Here is a 20,692-nt window from a genome sequence, read left to right on the forward strand (position 1 = left end):
TCTTTATAGAATTATGTTTAATTACTATTTATTATTGCCACTAAAAAATAGAGAGGGACTTGCTCACTGAACCCAGTTTGGATAAGGAATGACTAGATTTCAATACCGCCCGTCATTTCTGCACCTAAGAGTATAAAAAGAGTCAGAGGTCTCTTTCCTTTAAAGCAATAGTACAAATAATGAGCAAAATTACTTGTGTGTAATGATTGTGTCCAAAAACGCTAGGGGGAGAGAGCATTTTATTTTATAATTCTGACCCCATATTGCAAAGGCCCAACTGATGGGTCTAGGATGAGTAGTTATTTGAGCTGGTAAATCTAAATATCCCAAATCTTGGCAAGAGTCCTGGTAAGACTGCTATTCCGCTTTTTTTTTTGGGGGGGTGGCTCTAGAACTAGGGAATAAAGTCAATCCTCTTCTAGTGGTAGAAGTGAAGGGTGAAGTTGGTAGGTATAATGCATTCATGATCCTTGTCACATGGAGGAAAGTGAAAGGTTCATGCAGAAAAAGCCAATACTTCTGAAAAATTTTGGAATATACAAAATGCCAACAATTTCATGCTTTACCAGTCTAAAACATACAAATAAATCTCTACCAGGAAGAGAGAAAATGTACGGAGTACACGTATTACGCACCTTGTTTGTTCTGGGGTTCAACATAAGTGGCTTGCCTTTCTCTTTTGTGGTCAAGTGACGGCGGCATGCCTGCGTGCATGGGGAAGCAGCTATTCTTAACCGGGACAACATCTTTTCTTTTTCCTGGGAAAAAACAAAGCAAATAAAACACTGATAAGACACTTGTGATAGAACTCCATGTATATCATTTAACAGTTTTCAAAAGAAGCTTAATTTTGCACACATGACAAAGCTTTTTCAAAATGCATTTATGGTTCTATAGATTGCTAATGGTTGTCAAAGATCACAATAAAGTGAAGGCAAAGACGTACTTTTCCTGACAACACTTTAAAGTTGTCTCCCACTTAAGAGAGAATGAAATTGAGAGGTTAAGAAGTTAACATCTAGTAAACAACCAAGTGAGTTCCACTTAAATGAGATTGGGAGTTTAAAGGAGGAAAAGTAAGTAACAAGTAGACTTGAATATACACATTCAAAGGAAGAGAACTAGTCAGATTATTATTCATGACTTAAAATTTTAATATACTATATGCAATGTTTAAATTTAATGTACTAAATTTCTTTGTTTCTAGAAAGCTTGTTATTTAATATTTGAAACATCTTGAAAACTGGCTAGAAAACATGTTTTTTTGTCCATCACCACCATACAGAAAATTTTCAAAATGGAGAACTCTTACATATTTACTGACTAGAATGTAAGTTTCTTTATGTAACAATTCTCTCATTAAAAGTCAATTTACAATACTCATTTATATCTTCAGTCATAGTAGATCATTGCAATTATGATACAATATGCTTTTAAATGGAATTTCTACTAGCTGGAAATTCATGATGTACATATGGGGAACCATTTACATTGGTATTTTTAATATTAATTTCTATGGTGGTAAAATTCACAAAACATAAACTAATCACTTTAAACAATTCAGAGGCATTTACAAAATCCATAATATACAATCGCTAGCCTTATCTAGTTCCAAAACATTTTCATCATCCCAGAAGAAAACACTGTACCCACTAAGCAGTTAACCCCTCTTCCTTCCTCTCCCAGAGCCTGCAATTACCAATCTGATTTCCATCTTCATGGATTTACCTATTCTAGATATTCCATATAAATGTAGTGCCAAATATGGTCACAAAACGAAGAAATCTATATAATAAACATCACAAAATAACTGATCAATTCTCTTTAAAAATGTCAATGTCATAAAGACAAAGTTAGGTAATACTGGAATGTAATTAAGACAAAATATATGACAATTAAATGCAAAGCCTACCTAGGTGTAGACTGCATATTAATAAATGTTTAAAAGGACACTAGTGGTACCATTACAAAGCTGGAAGATACAGTGTACCTCACATAAACACATTTTATAATTTAAAATTTTCTGAATTTGATAACAATACGTAAGAACTAGTCTTGGCCTTTAAATACACAATGATGTACTAAAGGGTTAAGAAGTTATGATGCATGCAAACAAGCATTTGAAATTATTTCAAAATAAACTTTAAAGAGACAAATTGAAACAGTTGTATCAACCACGCTAACAAATGCCAGTAGCATTCTAATTGTATAAGACCTCAGTGAAGGGCCTCCCCGGTGGCGCAGCGGTTGAGCGCTGGGTTGCGAAGCTGCCCGCAGCCTCTGCAGCGCCGGTTTGATCTCCGGCTGCTCCCCGGCCACCGGAGGAGGGTCCCACATGGCACGCAGACCTGTCCTGCCGCCCGCTGCTCCCCTCAGCAGTGTACTTCATCACGCTGCCTGTTCTACTCTCTGCTCTGGCTCTGGTGAATTCTCTCACCCTTCCAGACCTCTGACTGTACCCAGTGCATGTATAAATGAATAAATAAATCTTAAAAAAAAAAAAAAAAAAAAAAAAAAAAAAGACCTCAGTGAAGACTGAAATGGCATTAAATTAGGGGTTAGAAGGTGTGACTTTTAACTATGTACCTACAGATGTTCCTAAGAAAAGGCTCTTGGCTGCCCTTCCCTTTTCATGGAACAAAGAGGAGGAGCCTTTTCAAATGAGAAGAAAATTAAGTCACCAAACCGTATCTTAGAATATCATCTATTTCGGGCCTCCCCTGGTGGCGCAGTGGTTGACCGTTGGGCTGCGAAGCTGCCTGCAGCCTCTGCAGCGCTGGTTCGATCCCCGGCCCCCCGACGAGGATCCCACATGGCGTGACAGACCTCTCCTGCCAAGCCCGTTGCTCCCCTCAGCAGTGTATTCCGTCAGTCTGCCTGTTCTATTTTCCGCTCTGGCTCTGGTGAATTCTCTCACCCTCCCACGCTTCTGACTGTATCCAGTGCTTGTATAAATAAATAAATCTAAAAAAAAAAAATCATCCATTTCAAGTGTATAGACAGGTAAAGTGTATTTCTTTATTAAAACAAAACAAAAACCTTGACTAAAAAAAAAGGGAGAAAAGGGCTATCTTTTAAGATACGATTTTAAAAACAAGCTCTTATTTTCTAATAATTTTAGGTTTACACAAAAGTTCCAAGACAGTAAAGAGTTTCCACAAACCCCTCACCCAGTTTCAATTTTCCTGATTTTTGGAACAAGTTTCTTTTTTTAATGTTGAAACAACAAGACTTCTCCAGGGGGGCAATGCCCTCCACAATTTAAATGTGCGCATTAGACAAGCCACTAATGTGTGTCAAGAATATATTGTTTTATAGGCAACAATACTGTCTTATGGTAGTGTAGTTTCGAACTCAAAATTGGGCTTGCTTTTCTAAAAGGCAGCAGGCTATGGCCTGTTTTTGTAAGGTCCTTGAACTAGGAATAGTTTTTACATTTTTTTATATGGACATAAAAAACCAGTGAATGACAAAGGGGGTGGGGGGAGGAGAGGAGGGATTAGGGTCAAAATAAGGGGGTGCAATTGTATGGGGAATATAACCGAAATGAAAATGCATACATTGTGCAAAAATGAAAAATGATGTAAGAATTATATAAAATAAAATATATTAAACATAAAAAAAAGTGAATGACAGATGTGTATGTGGCCCACCAAGTCTAAAACATTCACACACACACACACACACACACACACACACACACACACATATTTGAAGAGTGGCAGCATTATATCTGGTTTGGTTCTACAGAGCTTTCAATTCAGAAGTCAAGGAAGACTTCAAATAAAGATGTAAGTATTGATGATTACTTATTCCTAGATGCTGAAACACTATCGGTAGTTTTACAGGTAGCTGTGGAAGTTATTTTCTGTCTCTCATACACCAACCTCTGAAATAAGATGTAACTTAATGTTTCAAGGCCATTTAGATGAGGCTTAGGGTGTCACCAAAGAATAAGGGTGTAAATGGTGATCCCAATATTAAATGTGATGCAATGCTGGGAGTCTGCCTCTAATGTCTACAATGTTTTACTCACGGATGCATTAAGTTTTAATTACTCAATGTATATAGGGAAATAAATGGAAAAGAGTGTGAAACGATGTGAAAGAAAGATATTCTGATCTTTGACAAAGAGAAAAGCATTGTACAAGGTCACCAAACTAAGACACTAGTGCCGGTTTCATCATATGTTACAGGAAAAAAGAACTGAGGGCATTGAAAATACACTGACAGAGAATGCAGAAAAGAGGAAGACAAAAAAATGACTGAGGAAAACCTGCAGCTGGAAATCTTTATAAATTTAAGTGCTCCAAAATGACAGCACTTCTAAATATGCTCTATTAACAGAAAACCTCAAAATCTCCAGACAGCTCAAAATACAGTAAGAAACCAGTAGATGAGGCTACTCAAACCATCTTTTGAGTCAAACACAAGAAAATTACTTTCCCTATCTAGATCTCTACTACTCCAGGCAACCAACCATCTTCTGGGGAGACAGCAAATTCTTACAAATTCTGATAGTGCCTCAGAGGAACAAAACCACAGGTTATTGGGATCATGTGTACCACGGGTGTGATGTTTCTTATCATTCATTTTCACATGCTGAAAACTGAAGATACCCAAGTAAAGGAAATAGCAGAAAGTTTTCCTTCCAACCTCCCTCCAACTAACTAGTTCTCTTCTCTGGAAGTAAATAATGTAACCAATTTTTTGCTCTAGGCTGGGCTTAAGGAAACTTTTTTCCCCTTAAATTAATGGATCTACTGCCAACAGAAACACTAATCAACAAAATTACCTATTAACACATAATTATGACCTTGATAACCTTTATAGAACTTTCTACCTAAAATAGAAGAGTATTTCACATTACCAAGTACATAAACCTCAAAATAAACTGTGCTTTATCCTAACTAGTATACTTATATTCTTAAATATTTTCCCAAATCACAAATCTAATTGTGACACTTGGGTGAGTCTTAGACATCACCTACTTTAAATGCATCAATTTAAATGAGGATACTAACGCTCAGAGACAGACTGACATGTACAATATCACTTGGTTAGTAGTTCAGTGTTCTAATATAGATTGCCTGTCATGTTCCAAATTTTTCAGTTCCTGAACCTTTGGTTATGTTGTTCCTTGCTTCTTCAATGTAGTCTGTCCCTTTCCCTTATAAATTCCATTCTTCAAGGTAAAATTTGATTTTCCTAATTAAACAATTTCTCCAATACATAAATTCTCATAGTTCTTTAGACACTTCTGATATGTCATTTTTTTTTTACGGTGGTTGCTTTATGTCTACATTTTAATTTTTTTCATATTTACCTGTTTAGTGTCATAATTTAATATTCTTATCTCATTAAATACTTAAAGACCCTTTCAAGATCCTTTCAGATTATTCTAATACCTTTATATATAAAATTTTAGACACTTTCATAGCATATTTTTATGTATACCATTATTTAAAAAAACTATGCAGGAACAATCTTTGATGAGGGTCCCATACATGTTGTATGTTAATGGAAACCAACCTGGAAGGCAGCTTTAAGTTTGTCTCTATATATCTACAGTGTTTACAGCCTAAAGCCAGTTCAGGAATAGAATTTACCCAAATTCAACTGAGTTGCAAGCTAAGAACTCTGCCTATATATTATGCAGTGGGTGGCTTAACTCTAGTTTCAACCCCAGGCAGGATACAGATTTCCCAGTCCCTTTATGGAGAGGACAGTGCTTTCCCAGGCCTCAGCCTCACACAGTGTGCCCTACTTTTGGTTCCTAACAGGGCCTGACGACTCAGTTCCCATCATTACCTGCAAAACCTACCTCACAGATAATTGTGAAGACCAAATGGGAGCATACATGCAAATGAGTGTTATTATTAAAGAATTAAAGAGTAGTGACACATTACTCAATTACCTTATTACTAGGTGATAGAGTAAAAAAAAAAAAGGAATTTTAATAGTGTCATTTAAGAAGTAGGTATAAGGGAAAAACCAATCTCTGCCCAAATTATAACCAAAGACTAAAAGAGACAGACAGGTAGGATTAATACAGCTGGAGGCAAGAAGATAAAATGGGAACAAAACTACACCTAACTCCATATGTTATAGAGATATGATGGAAGGAGAACTGTGAGAATGAGTGAAGTAAAATCAGGAAACAAAGGAAGGTGAGGCTTCTAACTTTGAATAAATATGTAACATCAAGGTTGAGAGTTTCCTGAATACTGAGATATGCCTGGGTTTCTTCCCTGGTGGAGTTATTCACACTGCCTCGGCCTAGTTAGCAGTGGACTGAGACTGAAACTGCTAGGTCACTGCCTGGATACTACTCGCCTTGGCCCCCTACCTGGGGTAGAGAGGAGGTCACCACAATAATTAGAGACCAAAATTAGAGCGAGGTCGTGACTGAGTGTAAGGAGCAAAAGCTTCACAGTCAAACAAACTTGAGTTTGAATCAGGGTAGGCAGTTGAACTCAGCTAATTACCAGCTTGGAATCAATTGTATCTTGCAGGCAGTCCCAAGTCGTCTCTGAATTGATGTTGTCTTGTACATGTTTTTCACTTGTCCATGACTAAGTGAGAGAAACTAGGACAATGTTAATAGTAGTTGTTCATAATAATAAATATATTATCTTTGCTTTTGAGCTGTAATTATGATGGTCCTACCTTTTGGGTAGTAAACATGTCCTTTCTTTCCTGAAGGGATGGGGATGGAAGGTGTAGTAGTTTTAAAAGGGCCTTAACCTTGACAGAATTAAAAGTCTGGTACTAAGTGTCCTTCTCATATATGTACTTTTTTTTTCACTTGCTCTTAAAGTCCAAAAGTCTGAGAACCACTGACTCAGAAGTCTTACTTTTCTTATCAATAAAATAGGGGAGGAGAAACTATCCTGTGTAATAATGATGATGATATACATATATAAAGTATCACATCCTCAGAGTGTTATCATTGTCATAAAGAGGTTAACTGCTTAACCTAGAAGGTTGATCCAAGCAGTCTAGCAGAGTGAGCAAAGGCAAACTTCGGAATCAGATTGCAAGATTTTAACCCTGCCTGTGCCACTGCTAGCTCTGTGACACTGGGTAAGAGAGAGGAAGTCACATTCTGTCTGAGTTGCAGTTTTCTCATCACTCCAATGGGCATGATAAACACAGGACTACTAAGTAGGCTGTTTTAAGATTTAAAGTAGATAACTCATGGAAAAGTGCTTATCACAATGCCCTCTAAATGTTAGTTACCTAAGCCTTTTTTTTTATTAGTAGTAACAGACCAGGTAGTCAGAAGGTGCCTTCCAAATACCTGTTAGTTTCTGCATCTACATGTTCTAACAGATATGATGGAAGGAGAACTGTGAGAATGGGTGAAGTACAATCAGGAAATAAAGGAAGGTGAGGCTTCTAACTTTGAATAAATATGTAACATCAAGGTTGAGAGTAACATCAAGAATAAGAATTTGAGTGGCATACAGGTACAGGTAACTCAAATGTCATTCTAAACACGTACAGAATCAATAATTTTCATTTCCTTTGAAATTTGTAGATATTGATCAAAGAAAGCATAATATGCAGTTATAAACTGATGACTTTCAAATAAAATAACTTACTTTTTACTAAACCAAATGTAGAGTGATTTGATACTTAGTCTAAATTTTGTCATTTAACTTTGGTTCTCAGAAAACAACTGTAAATTTTAATGTCATTTATGCTACAAATAGGACTGTTAAGTTTGCTTAAAATTCAGCAACATAAATTAAATTAAATATAAAATTTAATGTATTCTGGAATAGCATATTTTACGTGAAATTAAATGTAGGTTATACATGAACAACATTTTAACAGGAACTAATGGACAAAGAAATTTTGAAAAGTTAACTGTTTCTCCTTTATGATTTTTTTGATGAGTTTTCATAGCAGACATTAAAAGACAAAAGCATTATAATACATGAATACCTTTTAGGGATGAAACATATAAGCAGTTTTTTTTTTTTCCAGGAACAGCTATTGAGCAAGAATGCATTTTAATTTTTAAAAGAATGAAGAACTTCTACAAAAGCATAGCCCACTATTTCCTTTTAATATATGGTAAAGGGTATATCAGCACTTCACCCTCTATGCCTAAGTTTTAAATCTTGACAACTTTTAGAATAAGTGTGAAGTACAGGTTACAAATCAGTGCTCAAAGTTGATTATTAAAACACTAGATGAGGGAGGTGAACTTTTTTCCTATATATAACCATTAAACCATGTATACAGTAACATTAAACTCTTGATATATAATGTTTTGTTTAACTTCTATATTGTACAGGTTTTATGTATATGTATGTGAAGGGAATGACTTTAACTTCCAGCAAGTGTAGACATTAAAGATCAAAACTTAAGAGCACAAAATTGCAATTAGTTTAAAAACATGAGCAATGCTTAAGGCGCATTCAAGGTTAAGAGGGGACTCAAAGCTTTTAAGTTAGATTCCTTGCGTTTGAATCCAGGCTTTGCCACATAAAACCTGTGATCTTGGGCAAGTTGCTTAACCTTCCCAAGCCTTAGTTTCCTCATTATAAACTGGAGGTGATAACAGTACCAACCTCAAAGCGCTCTTCAGAGACAAATCATATAGAGAGAGCAGTGACAGGCCCGTAACTACTGACACGAAAAGAATAACAATGCTCTTAATGCTTTAAGTGACTGCCCCAAGCATCAAGAAGTCAAACAGATATGACAGATCACGTTTTATAACGAAGCCCTTCTATTAGATCTGTTATTCTGATCACACTTCTCACCCAGAGGCAACATAATTTTCTACGATTATCTTCAGAATCAGAGAAGAACATCAAAGCCAGGTCGGTAAATGTAAACCCCGCCAGCTGGGATGGTTATCACCCGCTGGAGAGAGACACCCACCACCCTGGTCCACAGATGCCATGTCACACGAATGGACAAAACCGTTCCAACCTTAGAACTTTCGAGCTTACAACAAACTTCCTTGAACGCGAGGACAACACACACGCACACGCGCACACACACACACACACACACGCATGCATGCACAGCCTAACTCCCATCACGAACTCAAGCCTCCAAAAGCGAGATTAATTTGATGCAGGGGGATAGAGCCACCAAGCCGATGGTTAAGGGGAGCGGCCGAGAGCCAAGGGGAGATGCTAGTTGGGGAGGCCACAGGGCCTCACTCTGGGGCGAGAGGCAGCGCGACCCCGGGCCGGCGTGTCGACCCACCGGGAAGTTACGTCCCAAAACCGCGCTCCGGGGAACAAGAGGCGGGCGGCCCGGGGTGGCCGCGACCACGCCGCTCCCCCAGCCCCGAGCCCCGACTCGCGAGCCTCCGCTCCTCACCCCGCACCCGGTTCCCTCAGCGAGCACCTCGCCGGCCGCGGGGCCGCGCTGGGCCCCCGGCCCCCCTCCCCGGCCCCCGCCCCCTCCCCGGCCCCCCGGCCCCCCCACCAGGCCGCCCGCTGCGGCGCGCCGCGCGCAGCCTCACCCGACGTCTCGCCCCGCGACAGGTGGTGTCGCCCGCGCGGAGGCCGCGGCCCTTCCGCCCGCCTCGGCGATGCTCCGCGCCCGCTCGGCCCCGCGCTCCGCTCCCCCGGCTCCGCGGGGCCCGCGCCGGCTCAGGCTCGGACAGGCGTGGGCAGCCGGACACCGGTCGCCGCGGCCAGGGAGCGGCGGAGTGAGGAGAAGGCCCGCAGGCCGGCCGGGCAGCCCCATGGGCGGAGACTGACGGGCGCCGCGGCCAATGCGGAGGCAGGAGGCCGCCCCGGGGGCGGGGCTCCGCCCGGCTCGGCGGCCCGCGCGCCCGGGTTCCTGCCCCGCCGGGCCCGGCGTCCGCCCGGGTCCTGGGGTGACGGTTTCGAGGCCGGGCCCGCGCCCGCGTGGACGCGCCCCCACGGAAAGGGAGAGGAGCCGCGTGGAGGAGGAGGGGTCCAGAGGGCCCGCGACGCCCGGGGCGGAGGCGGCCCCGCCGCGGACCTCGCATCCCCGGCGCGGGCGGGGTGGTCGGGCGGTGTCAGCGCGCTCGCGCGAGAAGAGGCTCTGCGCAGGCGCGGGCGCCGCCGGGGGTGTCCGGGTACCAGTCTCCGGCCCCGGGGCTCGCGGGGGCGGGGAGCTGGGCTCCTTCCTGGACGGCAGGTGGACGCCGGGAGAGGATGGAGGAGCGCTTGGGGGCTGACTGGAGACGGGAGAACAGAAGACGGAGGAGCCAGGGAATTGCAGGCCTCCGCACTTTAAGGACGCTTTTTGTGTGGGGGCTATTTTGGGGTGCCAAAACTCTGTCTTCTGCAAAATTCTTTGCAGCTCTCCACGCCTGGTGGCACCGTTTTTGGCCCACAAGGAATTTACTAATTAGCCCTACTGTCACAATCACCAGAAATAGATGTTCAGTGTTCTCCCCCACAAAAAGCACTGGAACACTAAATTGGCATTTTGTTTTGCTTTTTAAGATTGATTTATTTATGCATACGAGAGCTGGGGTACAGGCCAGAGATGCAGGGGGATGAGAGGACTCACCAGAGACAGAGTGGGGAGCAGAACATGCAGGTTGACTGAAATACACTGCTGAGGGGAGCAGCGAGCGAGACAGGAGAAGTCTCCTGCAACATGTGCCTTGCTCCTTGGCCGACTGGGGATCGAACTCGTGAGGCTGCGTATTGCTTCATAGTGCGGTGCTTGACCCCTTGCGCCGCCAGGGAGGCCCTAAATTGGCATTTTGAAAACAGCAGACACTATTTCCTAATACACCAATACTCACCCAGGCTTATGATATTGGAGGATATTTCCTCACTCTAATTTTAGAAAATGTCACCAAAAATTCTTCATTGCAGTCGAGTTTGTGTACTCTTAAAAGTGTGGTAATGCTGATTTTAAAATAAAAGTGTAAAGGCTAAAGAGCCAAGGCAGATGGGATAAGAAAATTGAAAGGGATGGAAATGTCAAAGAAATTTGAGCAGCAGTAGAGAAAAGTGAATTGTCCTCCCCAAAACTCTGACAAGTATGTAAAATCTGGAGGCATTCCTGAGACTTGCAGGGTGGGGCATGTTTGAAAACACTGTAGTTAGATGATAAATGATAGGCATGGCTGCTATAGTAACCGCCACGTAAAAGAGGGACTATAAGCATGACCTAAAATAACCCGACTAGCCAGAAATTGTCAAAATGCAGCCAGCTAAATGAGGGGAACACTTCAAAAAAGTGCCATTGTCTAAATGTTTTATTAGTAGAGGTAAAATTCTGTTGTCTTTGAAAGACAGTTTACCCTACATTTGAATAATCTCAGATTGAAGGATTTTAGAAGAGCTATTGCAGATAGGACTTATTTTGGTTAAATTGAGGTCAATTCATTCCCTAGTAAATGAAGTATCTGTTCATGGCTAAGAGACAGACACTGTAGTTTGGTTAGTCCACCCTAATTCACTTCTCCTTGGTCACTTTGTGATGGATCTGAGACCACTCCTCACTGCAGCGATGTATAGCTGTTGTTCGCTTGAAATGTGGTTAGTCTAAGTTGACTTTGAAAACAGTGCCAAAAAAGAATGTGAAATCTCTCAATTTTTAAAACATTGATCACATGTTGAAACCATATTTTGGGTTAAAGGAAATAAATTATTAAAAGTAATTCCCTCTTCTTTGTGATTACTAGAAAATTTAAATGACATATTTAGCTTCCGTCTGTGGCTTGCATTTTATTTCAATTGGACAGTGCTGGTTGAGAAGGACCCTGTTCGAGTGTATATATGGAAGCTGCTGGGTGGGTCTTATGGAAAAACTTTCTTGAAAGAACAGAATCCACTGGCATGTGCTTTTGGCTTTTTTGCTTCATGCCACTTCTTGCCAGAAATATTTGCAGGCATGGCACCAACACTGGGTCATTAGATGATCACAAGCAAGAGGATGCAGCCTGTACTCTAACAGTATTGGCAGAATAGAAGAACCTGGCTCCATGATATTGAGCCACCTTCAGCTTTGGTTTCTCTCCCCATCATGTTTCCTGTTTTGTGAAATAAGCCTCTTATGCGTCAACACAAATAGGGCTTTTTGGGGCTAAAAGACATTTCTAACATTTACTTTAAAAACGTTCCTTCTCATAATATCTTTTTTTTTTTTTCAAGATGTATTTATTTATTTATTTATTCATTCATTCATTCAAGCACTGGGAACAGTCAGAAGCGCGGGAGGGTGAGAGAATTCACCAGAGCCAGAGCCGGGAGCAGAGCAGGCAGAAGAACCGAAGTACACTGTTGAGGGGAGCAGTGGGCGGCAGGAGAGGTCTGCGCGCCATGTGGGACCCTCCTCCGGTGGACGGGGAGCAGCCGGGGATCGGCGCTGCAGAGGCTGTGGGCAGCTTCGCAACCCAGTGCTCAACCGCTGCGCCACTGGGGAGGCCCCCTTCTCATAATATCTTAATTTATATATCTTTCTATAGACTAGCTCGTAACTCCCGTTAAGTCAAATCTAGAATAGAGGTAGTAGTAGTAATGATAATAGTAATACCAATTGGGTTTTGCATGTCCCTGGCCTGCTATATTCAATATCAGATAATACACATTGGAATTCCTTGGGAGCTTTAATAAGAAATCAATGCCTTCGTGTACCAGTTAAATAAGAATCTTCTGATGTGGGGGGCCTTCCTGGTGGCGCAAGGGTTAAGATGCAGCCTGTGAAGCTATCCGCAGCCACTGCAGCACGAGTTCAATTCCCGGCCAGCCAGGGAGCAACCCATATGGCGCAGCAGATAATTTGTTACTTAAATATTACTCATTATAATACTGAAAAATTAAATTTATTGTGAATGAGAAACATTCATTATGATATTTTATTGGTGCTGTCAGCACAAGAATGCCTTGTGAAATGGGTTATAGGAACTTAGTATTCAAGGAAAAAAATTCCATAGAAGTCAATAAAGTGGTTCACTTTGGGGGGACAAGCAGAGAAGAACATTCTGTATCTTCGTCTCAGTGATGGCTGCATAGTGGTGCACATACGTAAGACTACATCAAGCTTAAATCTATGTACTTCACATACCTCACTGCATGAATTTTATATCAACTCCATTAAATATAAAAGATGAACCATTTGCAGTGTCCATTGCTGTTTCTTTCTGAGTAAATGCTCCCTGATGCTCTGTGTCTTCCTTATGAATTTCCTCCCTGATGGTCACCTCTGAACCCGCTAAGGAGCAGGGAGCAGACTTTCAGTGGCTGTCCAGACTGCAACTCACTAGGCGTTATAGTCTGGTCCAAAGCGCTCAGGAAGACAATACATACAATGAAGGCCCAGAAAGAAGACATTAGCTCTCTTTGGACGGATGGATTCCAAGGGAGGGAATCAAGTAAAACAAGGGACCAAGGCCCAAGTCAACAGGAAACTTGGAGAAGAAATAGGTTTGGGGCTGGGTCACTAAATAATTAGAGAGGGCTGTTGGTGTGGTTCAGGTTTTGTGAGTCCTGTGCAGTTGGGGGTTGAAGTTGTTATCTTCGGCTTAGTCTTGGATTTGGCTGGTTCACCTGCGAGGTGGGTGGAGCTTTAAAGGGCAGGTTGCCCAGCATAGTTGATCATACTTGACTGTGTAAAATTCTTTGATTTTGGAGTGTAAAGTTGAATGTGTGCCAGTTATCTCAGTATGGACACCAAGTTGCCCCATCACCTTTCTCGAAGGAAGGGTCCTGGAAAAACTTTTGCATCAATTGCTATGAAAATTGAGCACCTTTATTTCAACCAAACATCATGGTCTGTTTTCTCAATAGAAGGTGCTAATCACATGTTTAGATTTATACAGCTCCAACGCCCTTAGAATAGAAAACACTAATAATGACTGCTGACTGTACCACCGGGAATTATTCTCCAATAAATTAGGGTCATTAATACACAAAGTCTTTAAAAATATAAAAAAAAGTGAACAGTGTATCTAGAGGTGTTTGAGCAGATACTTCCCAGAAACAAACCTGTCAACCTAGTCTGGAAGTGAGACATAAAGGCATTGGGCGTAGGTAAGTGCTATCATTAAGAAACAATAATCTTTTCCCATTTCCAAAATACAATGAAGTGCTAATGGTGGTTAATTACCTCCCCCCAAAGTGCTAACAATTCTTTATATAATTAAAAATAAATATAATTTTTCAAGCTTACTAAAAAAGCAAATATACCATAATAAGCAGTGTCTTCATTACCAAAATATTTTAAGGAAAGTTGTAGAAATTTTTGTGAAGAAAAAGTTTAATATTATAGACTTACTAATGGAAGGAACTCTATTTCCTTAAGGAAAAATAGCACTTCAGTATTTATGGATACTATCATACCACACTTAATTTTTCTCTGGGACTTACTAGGTAATCTGGAAAGAGTAACAAAAATATTTCTAGCATCACATCATTGTGGAAATACCTGCTTTATATGAAAGTGATTCAATTTGCCAAGGCTATTTCTAAAATCTTCCTGATCCAGAGGCTGCTTGGTGTTACTTAGTGGTAAATCTACATCTTAGTCCTGACACTGTCCTTACTGTAAGCCCTTAAAAGAGGACAGCAACACTGAAGAACAGCAACACTGGCATCACCTGGGAACTCAAGAAAAATAAAATCTGGATTCCCCATCCTAGACCTACTGCATCAGAATCCAGTGGGCCCAGGTGGTTCCATGCACATTAGCATTTGAGAGGCACAGAGGACCTCTGAAGTTCTAGATTCTATCAACCCTGTGCTGTGGTGAATGGATTTTTATTTCTAGATGTGGGGTAATAAGGAGCCCATGATACTTTCTTTTCCTTTAAAAAATTCCTGTGTCAGGGCAGATAGTTGTTCTTTCCTTCCCACACTGAGGACATGTTATGCTGAAGCCATGAACAGTACAATCTTTTTGTTTATTCACCAGATGGGTAGTTATGAACTACCCAGAAGTTGAATGTTTCCACCAAGTAGAATGGATGCAAAGTTCCTGGCTAATGTCTGGGAAAACATTCCGGGAAGGTTTGCCTTCACCATCCAAATAGCGTTCCTGGTGTCTTGAGCAAAGCTTTGTATCCTGTCCTTACTCTGCAGACTTCATTGTTCTCAGGCGATGACGTGGGATGAAAAGCTACTGCTAAGATTCTTTCTCTTGGGGGCAGTACAGAGACATTTTTATATAAAATTTTCAAGATTTTTCTGACCAAGGAGCAGTTACAGTAGATATGTTACTAGAGAGAGTAAGGGAACTTTAATTGATAAATTGGTTTTCATTATCTGTTTTTCTACTAAGCAGTAAATGGTGGGTTCTCTGTTGTAAGGGATATCACAGCTCTACAAACAGCTTTGACATAATGAAGTTGAATATTTCATATCTTACCGCAACAAGATATAGTCTAACCATTCACAAATGAACTCTCCCAGGTGTGCCTTCCCATATTACACCGTTTGACTTTGACTTTGTAGCATTCTGAAATGCTTCCCATAGTGAATCACCTCCCACATCAAGCTGCTCTCCTGGGCTGGAAATCCTTCCAGATGTTCATTCCATGGCTATTGGTTACCTCAGGAATGCCTAGGGGACACAGGACCATCAATTCTGATGGTTCACCTTGGGACTTGGCCATCTTGGGTGCTGCACCAGTTTCCACAATTAATTAGAAGCATTCTATTTTAAAGGGAAATAGAACAGATATCCCTCCTTACACTTGAACTAAAATTAAGTTGCACAGAAGAACTTGGAATAAATTATTATTCCTAAACAATATAGCCTTGCAAAAAATTACATCTGGATTCCAACTAATTAAGAGCATAAAATTGTACAAATAGAATCTGTGGATCATAGTTTTGTGTCTGATTTATTTTTGTACAATGGACACCATGGACAGTCTGGTAAAACCTACACATTCCTCAGAATAGTTTTGTGAATGCAAAAAGCAAAATACATAGAATAACTGAAGAATCCAAGTGCATTAAAATAAAGTTATCAAATTATTTTTAAAACTTCAAATTTCTGGCACAGTATTACATGTTCTACTCTATAAATCATTAAATAAAAATCTACTTGTGGGTCTACTAACTAGTAATGAGTGAAAATGATACGTAATTTATATAGCAACCATATAGTGAGATTTAAAAAATCAGCAGTAAATCCTACTAGGATTAATTCTACAGTTTATCCTAGTAGTTTGTTGCTACATCCACAATTGAAGAAAAGGTTAAATTTCCAGAGACTTAAAAAAATTTATTTTATTTTTCTCAGACCAAGTTCACATATTACCAGTGATTAAGAACCCACTGTCCCAGGTTATTTGTTTTATCTAAGTTCAGCTAAGAAACTCAATTTACCTACCAGTAATTTATGAGTTCATCTTGCCATACCAGAAAATAGTTTCCTGTAGCAACTTATTTTTGGCCAGACCTCCAGTTTCAAAGTTATATAGAGACATTGTCTGTCAACAGATCTTTTGTGACTTTCAGTAAATTTTACTCTATTTCAATTTCTTGAGTTTTTCTTGGGACAGTGTTCCAGGAATGCTTTCCTGTAGCCTGCAGAATCTGCATTATGGTACAAATGCCAGCTTACCTGAGGAGTATTGCAGAATCTGCTTTCAGTTTGAGAACTGGCCAAATTTTTCAGCCTCTAAGAATTAGAATTTAGGAAACTTCTCTTAGTCATCTTCTGTTCCTTGTTATGCAGAACTTGCTCATCTCCTCTTGTGCCAGGGGCACATCTTGTTAGACATGTTAAGGAAGTAATTTATTGCTGGCATCCTTACTCTTTTAAGATTTATTTTTATTTATTAATGCATACAAAAACTGGGGTGTAGGCCAGAGGTGCGGGGGGTGAGAGGATTCACCAGAGACAAAGTGGGGAGCAGAACAGGTGGATCTCCTGAAACACACTGCTGAGGGGAGCAGTGGGTGAGGAAGGAGAGGTCTGCTGCACCATGTGGGTCAGCTCCCTGGCCAAGGGTCAAATTCAGACCAGTGATAGAGATGATACTTAACCCCTTGTGCCACCAGGGAGGCCCTGACATCATTACTCTTGGAGTAGTAGCTCTACTTTGAAGTCTAATGTGAGGATTTTTTTAAAAAAATATTTAACAAATTTTTCTTGGTAGAAAACTGCTTTAGCTGCTTTTGTAACGAAAATGGCTTATTTAAATTTTTGTATTACATTCTCTGAATTCACATTGAATTCATATTCTCTGAATAGACATGAAAAGCAACATTAATCCTTGTGTACATTTGGAGAAGGAATAGAATTTTATTTCTTGCCAGTTGTGAGAATAATATTTTTTAAAAATATGCCAACAGTGAGTAAAGAGAAATCAAACTATTCTGTTACAGATCCCATGGCTCTCAACCCATTCCATTAGTAGGAAGGAATAGTGAGAAGAAAATGGGGAAGAGGAACATTCTGGAAATAATTTTACTCTATCCAAGATGGGGAGCTTGACTTGTCTTCTTGTTTCTAAGCCTTTTTGATAAATAGCCCACCGTTCTCCTTTTCTTCATTTCAGGCAATCTGGCTTCCATCTCCACATCTTTATTAAAACTGTAAAACTTCCTCATTTTTTGGTAGAATTAATAGAATTCAAAACTTTTCTCAACTTCCTTTTTCTTTTAGCAAAATTTGACTCAACTGACTTTCTCTTCCTTCTTGAAACATGTCCTTTGTCTTCCCTGCACAATATTCTTTGGCTCTCTTGCCTCTCCTTTGTTATGTCTGCTTCCTCCTGCCTCCTGATGAAAGGTGGGTCCTGAGGTTCAATCCTAAACAGAATCTACTGAGATGACTCATAAATCTAGTCTCCCACTGTGAGTAGTCATCTTTGAGCCTGTTCTTTCCTCCCCCGACACTCCCTGCCTCTGCCCATGAGACACCATTCTATTCGGTAAATATATTTATTTTTAAGATTTATTTGTTTATGCATACAAGAACCGGGGTACAGGCCAGAGTTGTGGGGGGTGAGAGGATTCACCAGAGACAGAGTGGGGAAAAGAACAGGCAGACTGACTGAAATACACTACTGAGGGGAGCAGTGGGCAACTGAGGGGAGCAGCAGGCGAGACAGGAGAGGTCTGCCGTGCCACGTGGGTAGCTCCCTGGCTGCAGAGGCTGAGGAGAGCTATACAGTGCTGTGTTTAACCCCTTGCACCACCAGGGAGGCCCAGTAAATATTTTTTTAAATTGAGGTAACATTGGTTTACAACACTGCATATGATTTAGAGGTGTTGAATCACACCCTTCAGGTGCATGTCACCACACCACACCCACCATCAAGGCTCAGAAAACAGTATTTGGGGGCCTACTTGGTCTCAAAGAAATATCTGATTGTCTCTATACTCAAAATATCTCAAGGGGTAGAGAGGGTGGCAGGTGAAGCCTGAAGAATGAAGAGAGGTAGGAGGCAGGCACATGAATAGCTTGTTGTGCCACCAAATTAATCCAAATGGATATTACACTGTGTAATGGGTACATGGAGATGAAGCTCCTAATCCATCTGGGATTGGGAGAGGCAAGATTTATTGATTTGAATTCAACAAACCTTAATCAACATTCATTCAACAGGGCCTCCCCGGTGGCACAGCGGTTGAGCTCTGGGTTGCAAAGCTGCCTGCAGCCTCTGCGGCGCCGGTTCGATCCCTGGCTGCTCCCCGGCCACCAGAGGAGGGTCCCACATGGCGCGCAGACCTCTCCTGCCACCCACTGCTCCCCTCAGCAGTGTACTTCGGTCCTTCTGCCTGCTCTGCTCCCCGCTCTGGTTCTGGTGAATTCTCTCACCCTCCCGCGCTTCTGACTGTACCCAGTGCATGTGTAAACAAAACAAACAAACAAACAAATAAATAAATAAAACATGCCTCTATTAAAAAAAAAAAAACAAAAAAACATTCATTCAACAAACTTTAGCAAAGACCTACTCTATGCCAGTTATCAAGCCAGGCACTTAGCCGATAAGAGTAATCACAATAGGCCTGGCCCTTGACTTCCTGGAGCTTACAGTCCACTAAGGGGGAGAACACATTGAATGAGTCATATCTTTCATGATTCTAACACAAAGAAGTTCACCAAAATGCCCCAGAGTGTTTATTAAGGAGAGCCAAGTTGGCCTAGGAATCAGTCAAGGCTTTGCTAATAAAATGACATTTAAGCTGAGGCCTGCTAGTTGAAAAGAAATGGGTTAGGTCTAGTGAGAAAAGAGAAGTAGGGGTAACTGCCTCCAAGGAAGGAGAACTTGACAAAGGACTGTTGTTTGCCACTAAGATGGTGAGGTGAGAGGGGAAAGGGTTTGCATGGTCTTGTAGTTAGATCATTTAGTTCTTATCACAAACAAACAAGCCAGCCATCCTACAAGTATTGAACAGATAGCTGACAAAGTCAAATTTCCATTCAGAAAACATCAGTCTGGTTAAAGGAGGATAAAAGATTGGGAAGGGGCAGAAGCCAATGAGGAGAGAGGCTATTGTTCTAGATGAAAGCTAAGGAAGATTTGCTCTTGGGGAACAAGAATGATGGGATTAAGTGGACAGATTGGAGGCTGTATGGGAGAAGGAATACAGGGCCTGGCGTTTGGATGGTGGTAGTTAGATGTGGATGGAAAAACTCATAGGAGGAACTGCTTTCACAAGAAGGTAGAGGAGTATTGGTCTAGAGGGGCTGGGAGAGGCTGGGAGACCGGGGCGGCGAGTGGTGTGTGGTCAAGCGGCAGGTCTGGGCCGTTGCAAGTCCAGGGGTGACTGCACCTGTGTTCATGGCAGTGGCACAGCTGGGGACCGGCAGCTGGGGACTTGGAGATAATTCCCTCACTGCTTGTCACACCTTATGACTCAAGTATCTTTTATCTGAGTGCTAAGGGAAATTTGGGGGGCGGGGGGAGGCATCTGACCTGAGTTTTAAAGGGCAAGTAAGGTTAACTCAGAGGGAGTATGGAGGAGGAAAGTTTTCAAAGAAGAATGAAATGAGAACTGGCATAGTTCAAGCAGATCAGAGTTGCTGGAGCAGGGAACAGGATGGGCAAGAGTTGATGCTGGAGAGGAGGAAGGGGCAGGTGAGGGAAGGAGGTAGCGAGCTAATGAAGCTGTTTCTGAAAATAGAAAGTGGTTTGGGAGAGACATAGCCATTTTTTTTTTTTTATTTTGAAGGGATCAAATATTTAAGGGGGCAAGAAAAAATCCCAACAGAACATCCTGGAGGTTATAAAATGCCCAGAGGGGAGCACTGAATGAAGGTCTGAACTGAGACGGGTCAGTGATGGAGCAGAGGGGCTGGAGGGAAAGGAAGGGCTGGAGAGATATTTGGTAAACAATGAAGTAAGGGGATGCCCCAGGCTCTGGATTAGCTCTTTGTCATAGGTGACACCAGCAGCTAAGACAGACCACAGATCATGAGAAGCAAGTTGAGCAAGAAAGATGATAAGTTCACTTTGTAGCTTGTTTTACTCATGGGCCTCTGGAACGGAGATTTCTAGCAGGCAACTGAAGAGAAATACAACGCATGTGGAGGCCAGGAACGCAGGTGAAGTTCAGTGGGGTGCACACTGCATGTGGAGTTAGCACATCATAATGGTTGGACCCATGAAGCTTACCCCTGGGAAATGGAGACCACCCTACACAGTGTGGTTAGTGAGAATGGGGGCTGCAGGATAGAGTGGCTGGTCACCTGTACCTCAGCTCCCGGTCACTGTGTAGACTGTGGTGTCTGAGCTGCTGCAAAGCCCGGACTGGGGTTTCCAAAC

General features: G+C 41.5%; 1 protein-coding gene across 4 annotated transcripts in view; it reads right to left on the minus strand.

The window, feature by feature from the left end:
- Positions 1 to 20,692, minus strand: part of ME2 (malic enzyme 2) — an 80,075-nt gene that overhangs the window by 41,659 nt on the left and 17,724 nt on the right. The window contains exons 1-2 of one of the 4 annotated variants that reach the window (XM_054694041.1): positions 9,497 to 9,562; positions 636 to 758 (exon numbers count right to left, since the gene is read on the minus strand). In XM_054694041.1, the coding sequence (XP_054550016.1) occupies positions 636 to 746 (111 nt within the window). In that variant the 5' untranslated portion in view covers positions 747 to 758; positions 9,497 to 9,562. Of the gene's footprint in view, positions 1 to 635; positions 759 to 2,826; positions 2,930 to 6,488; positions 6,582 to 9,496; positions 9,563 to 20,692 lie in introns of those variants that run through there. The other 3 variants (XM_054694043.1, XM_054694042.1, XM_037508501.2) reach the window with 3 other exon arrangements.

This window comes from Talpa occidentalis, unplaced genomic scaffold (assembly GCF_014898055.3).
Source record: "Talpa occidentalis isolate TD23 unplaced genomic scaffold, MPIMG_talOcc4v2.1 talOcc4.13, whole genome shotgun sequence".
Lineage (NCBI taxonomy): Eukaryota > Metazoa > Chordata > Mammalia > Eulipotyphla > Talpidae > Talpa > Talpa occidentalis.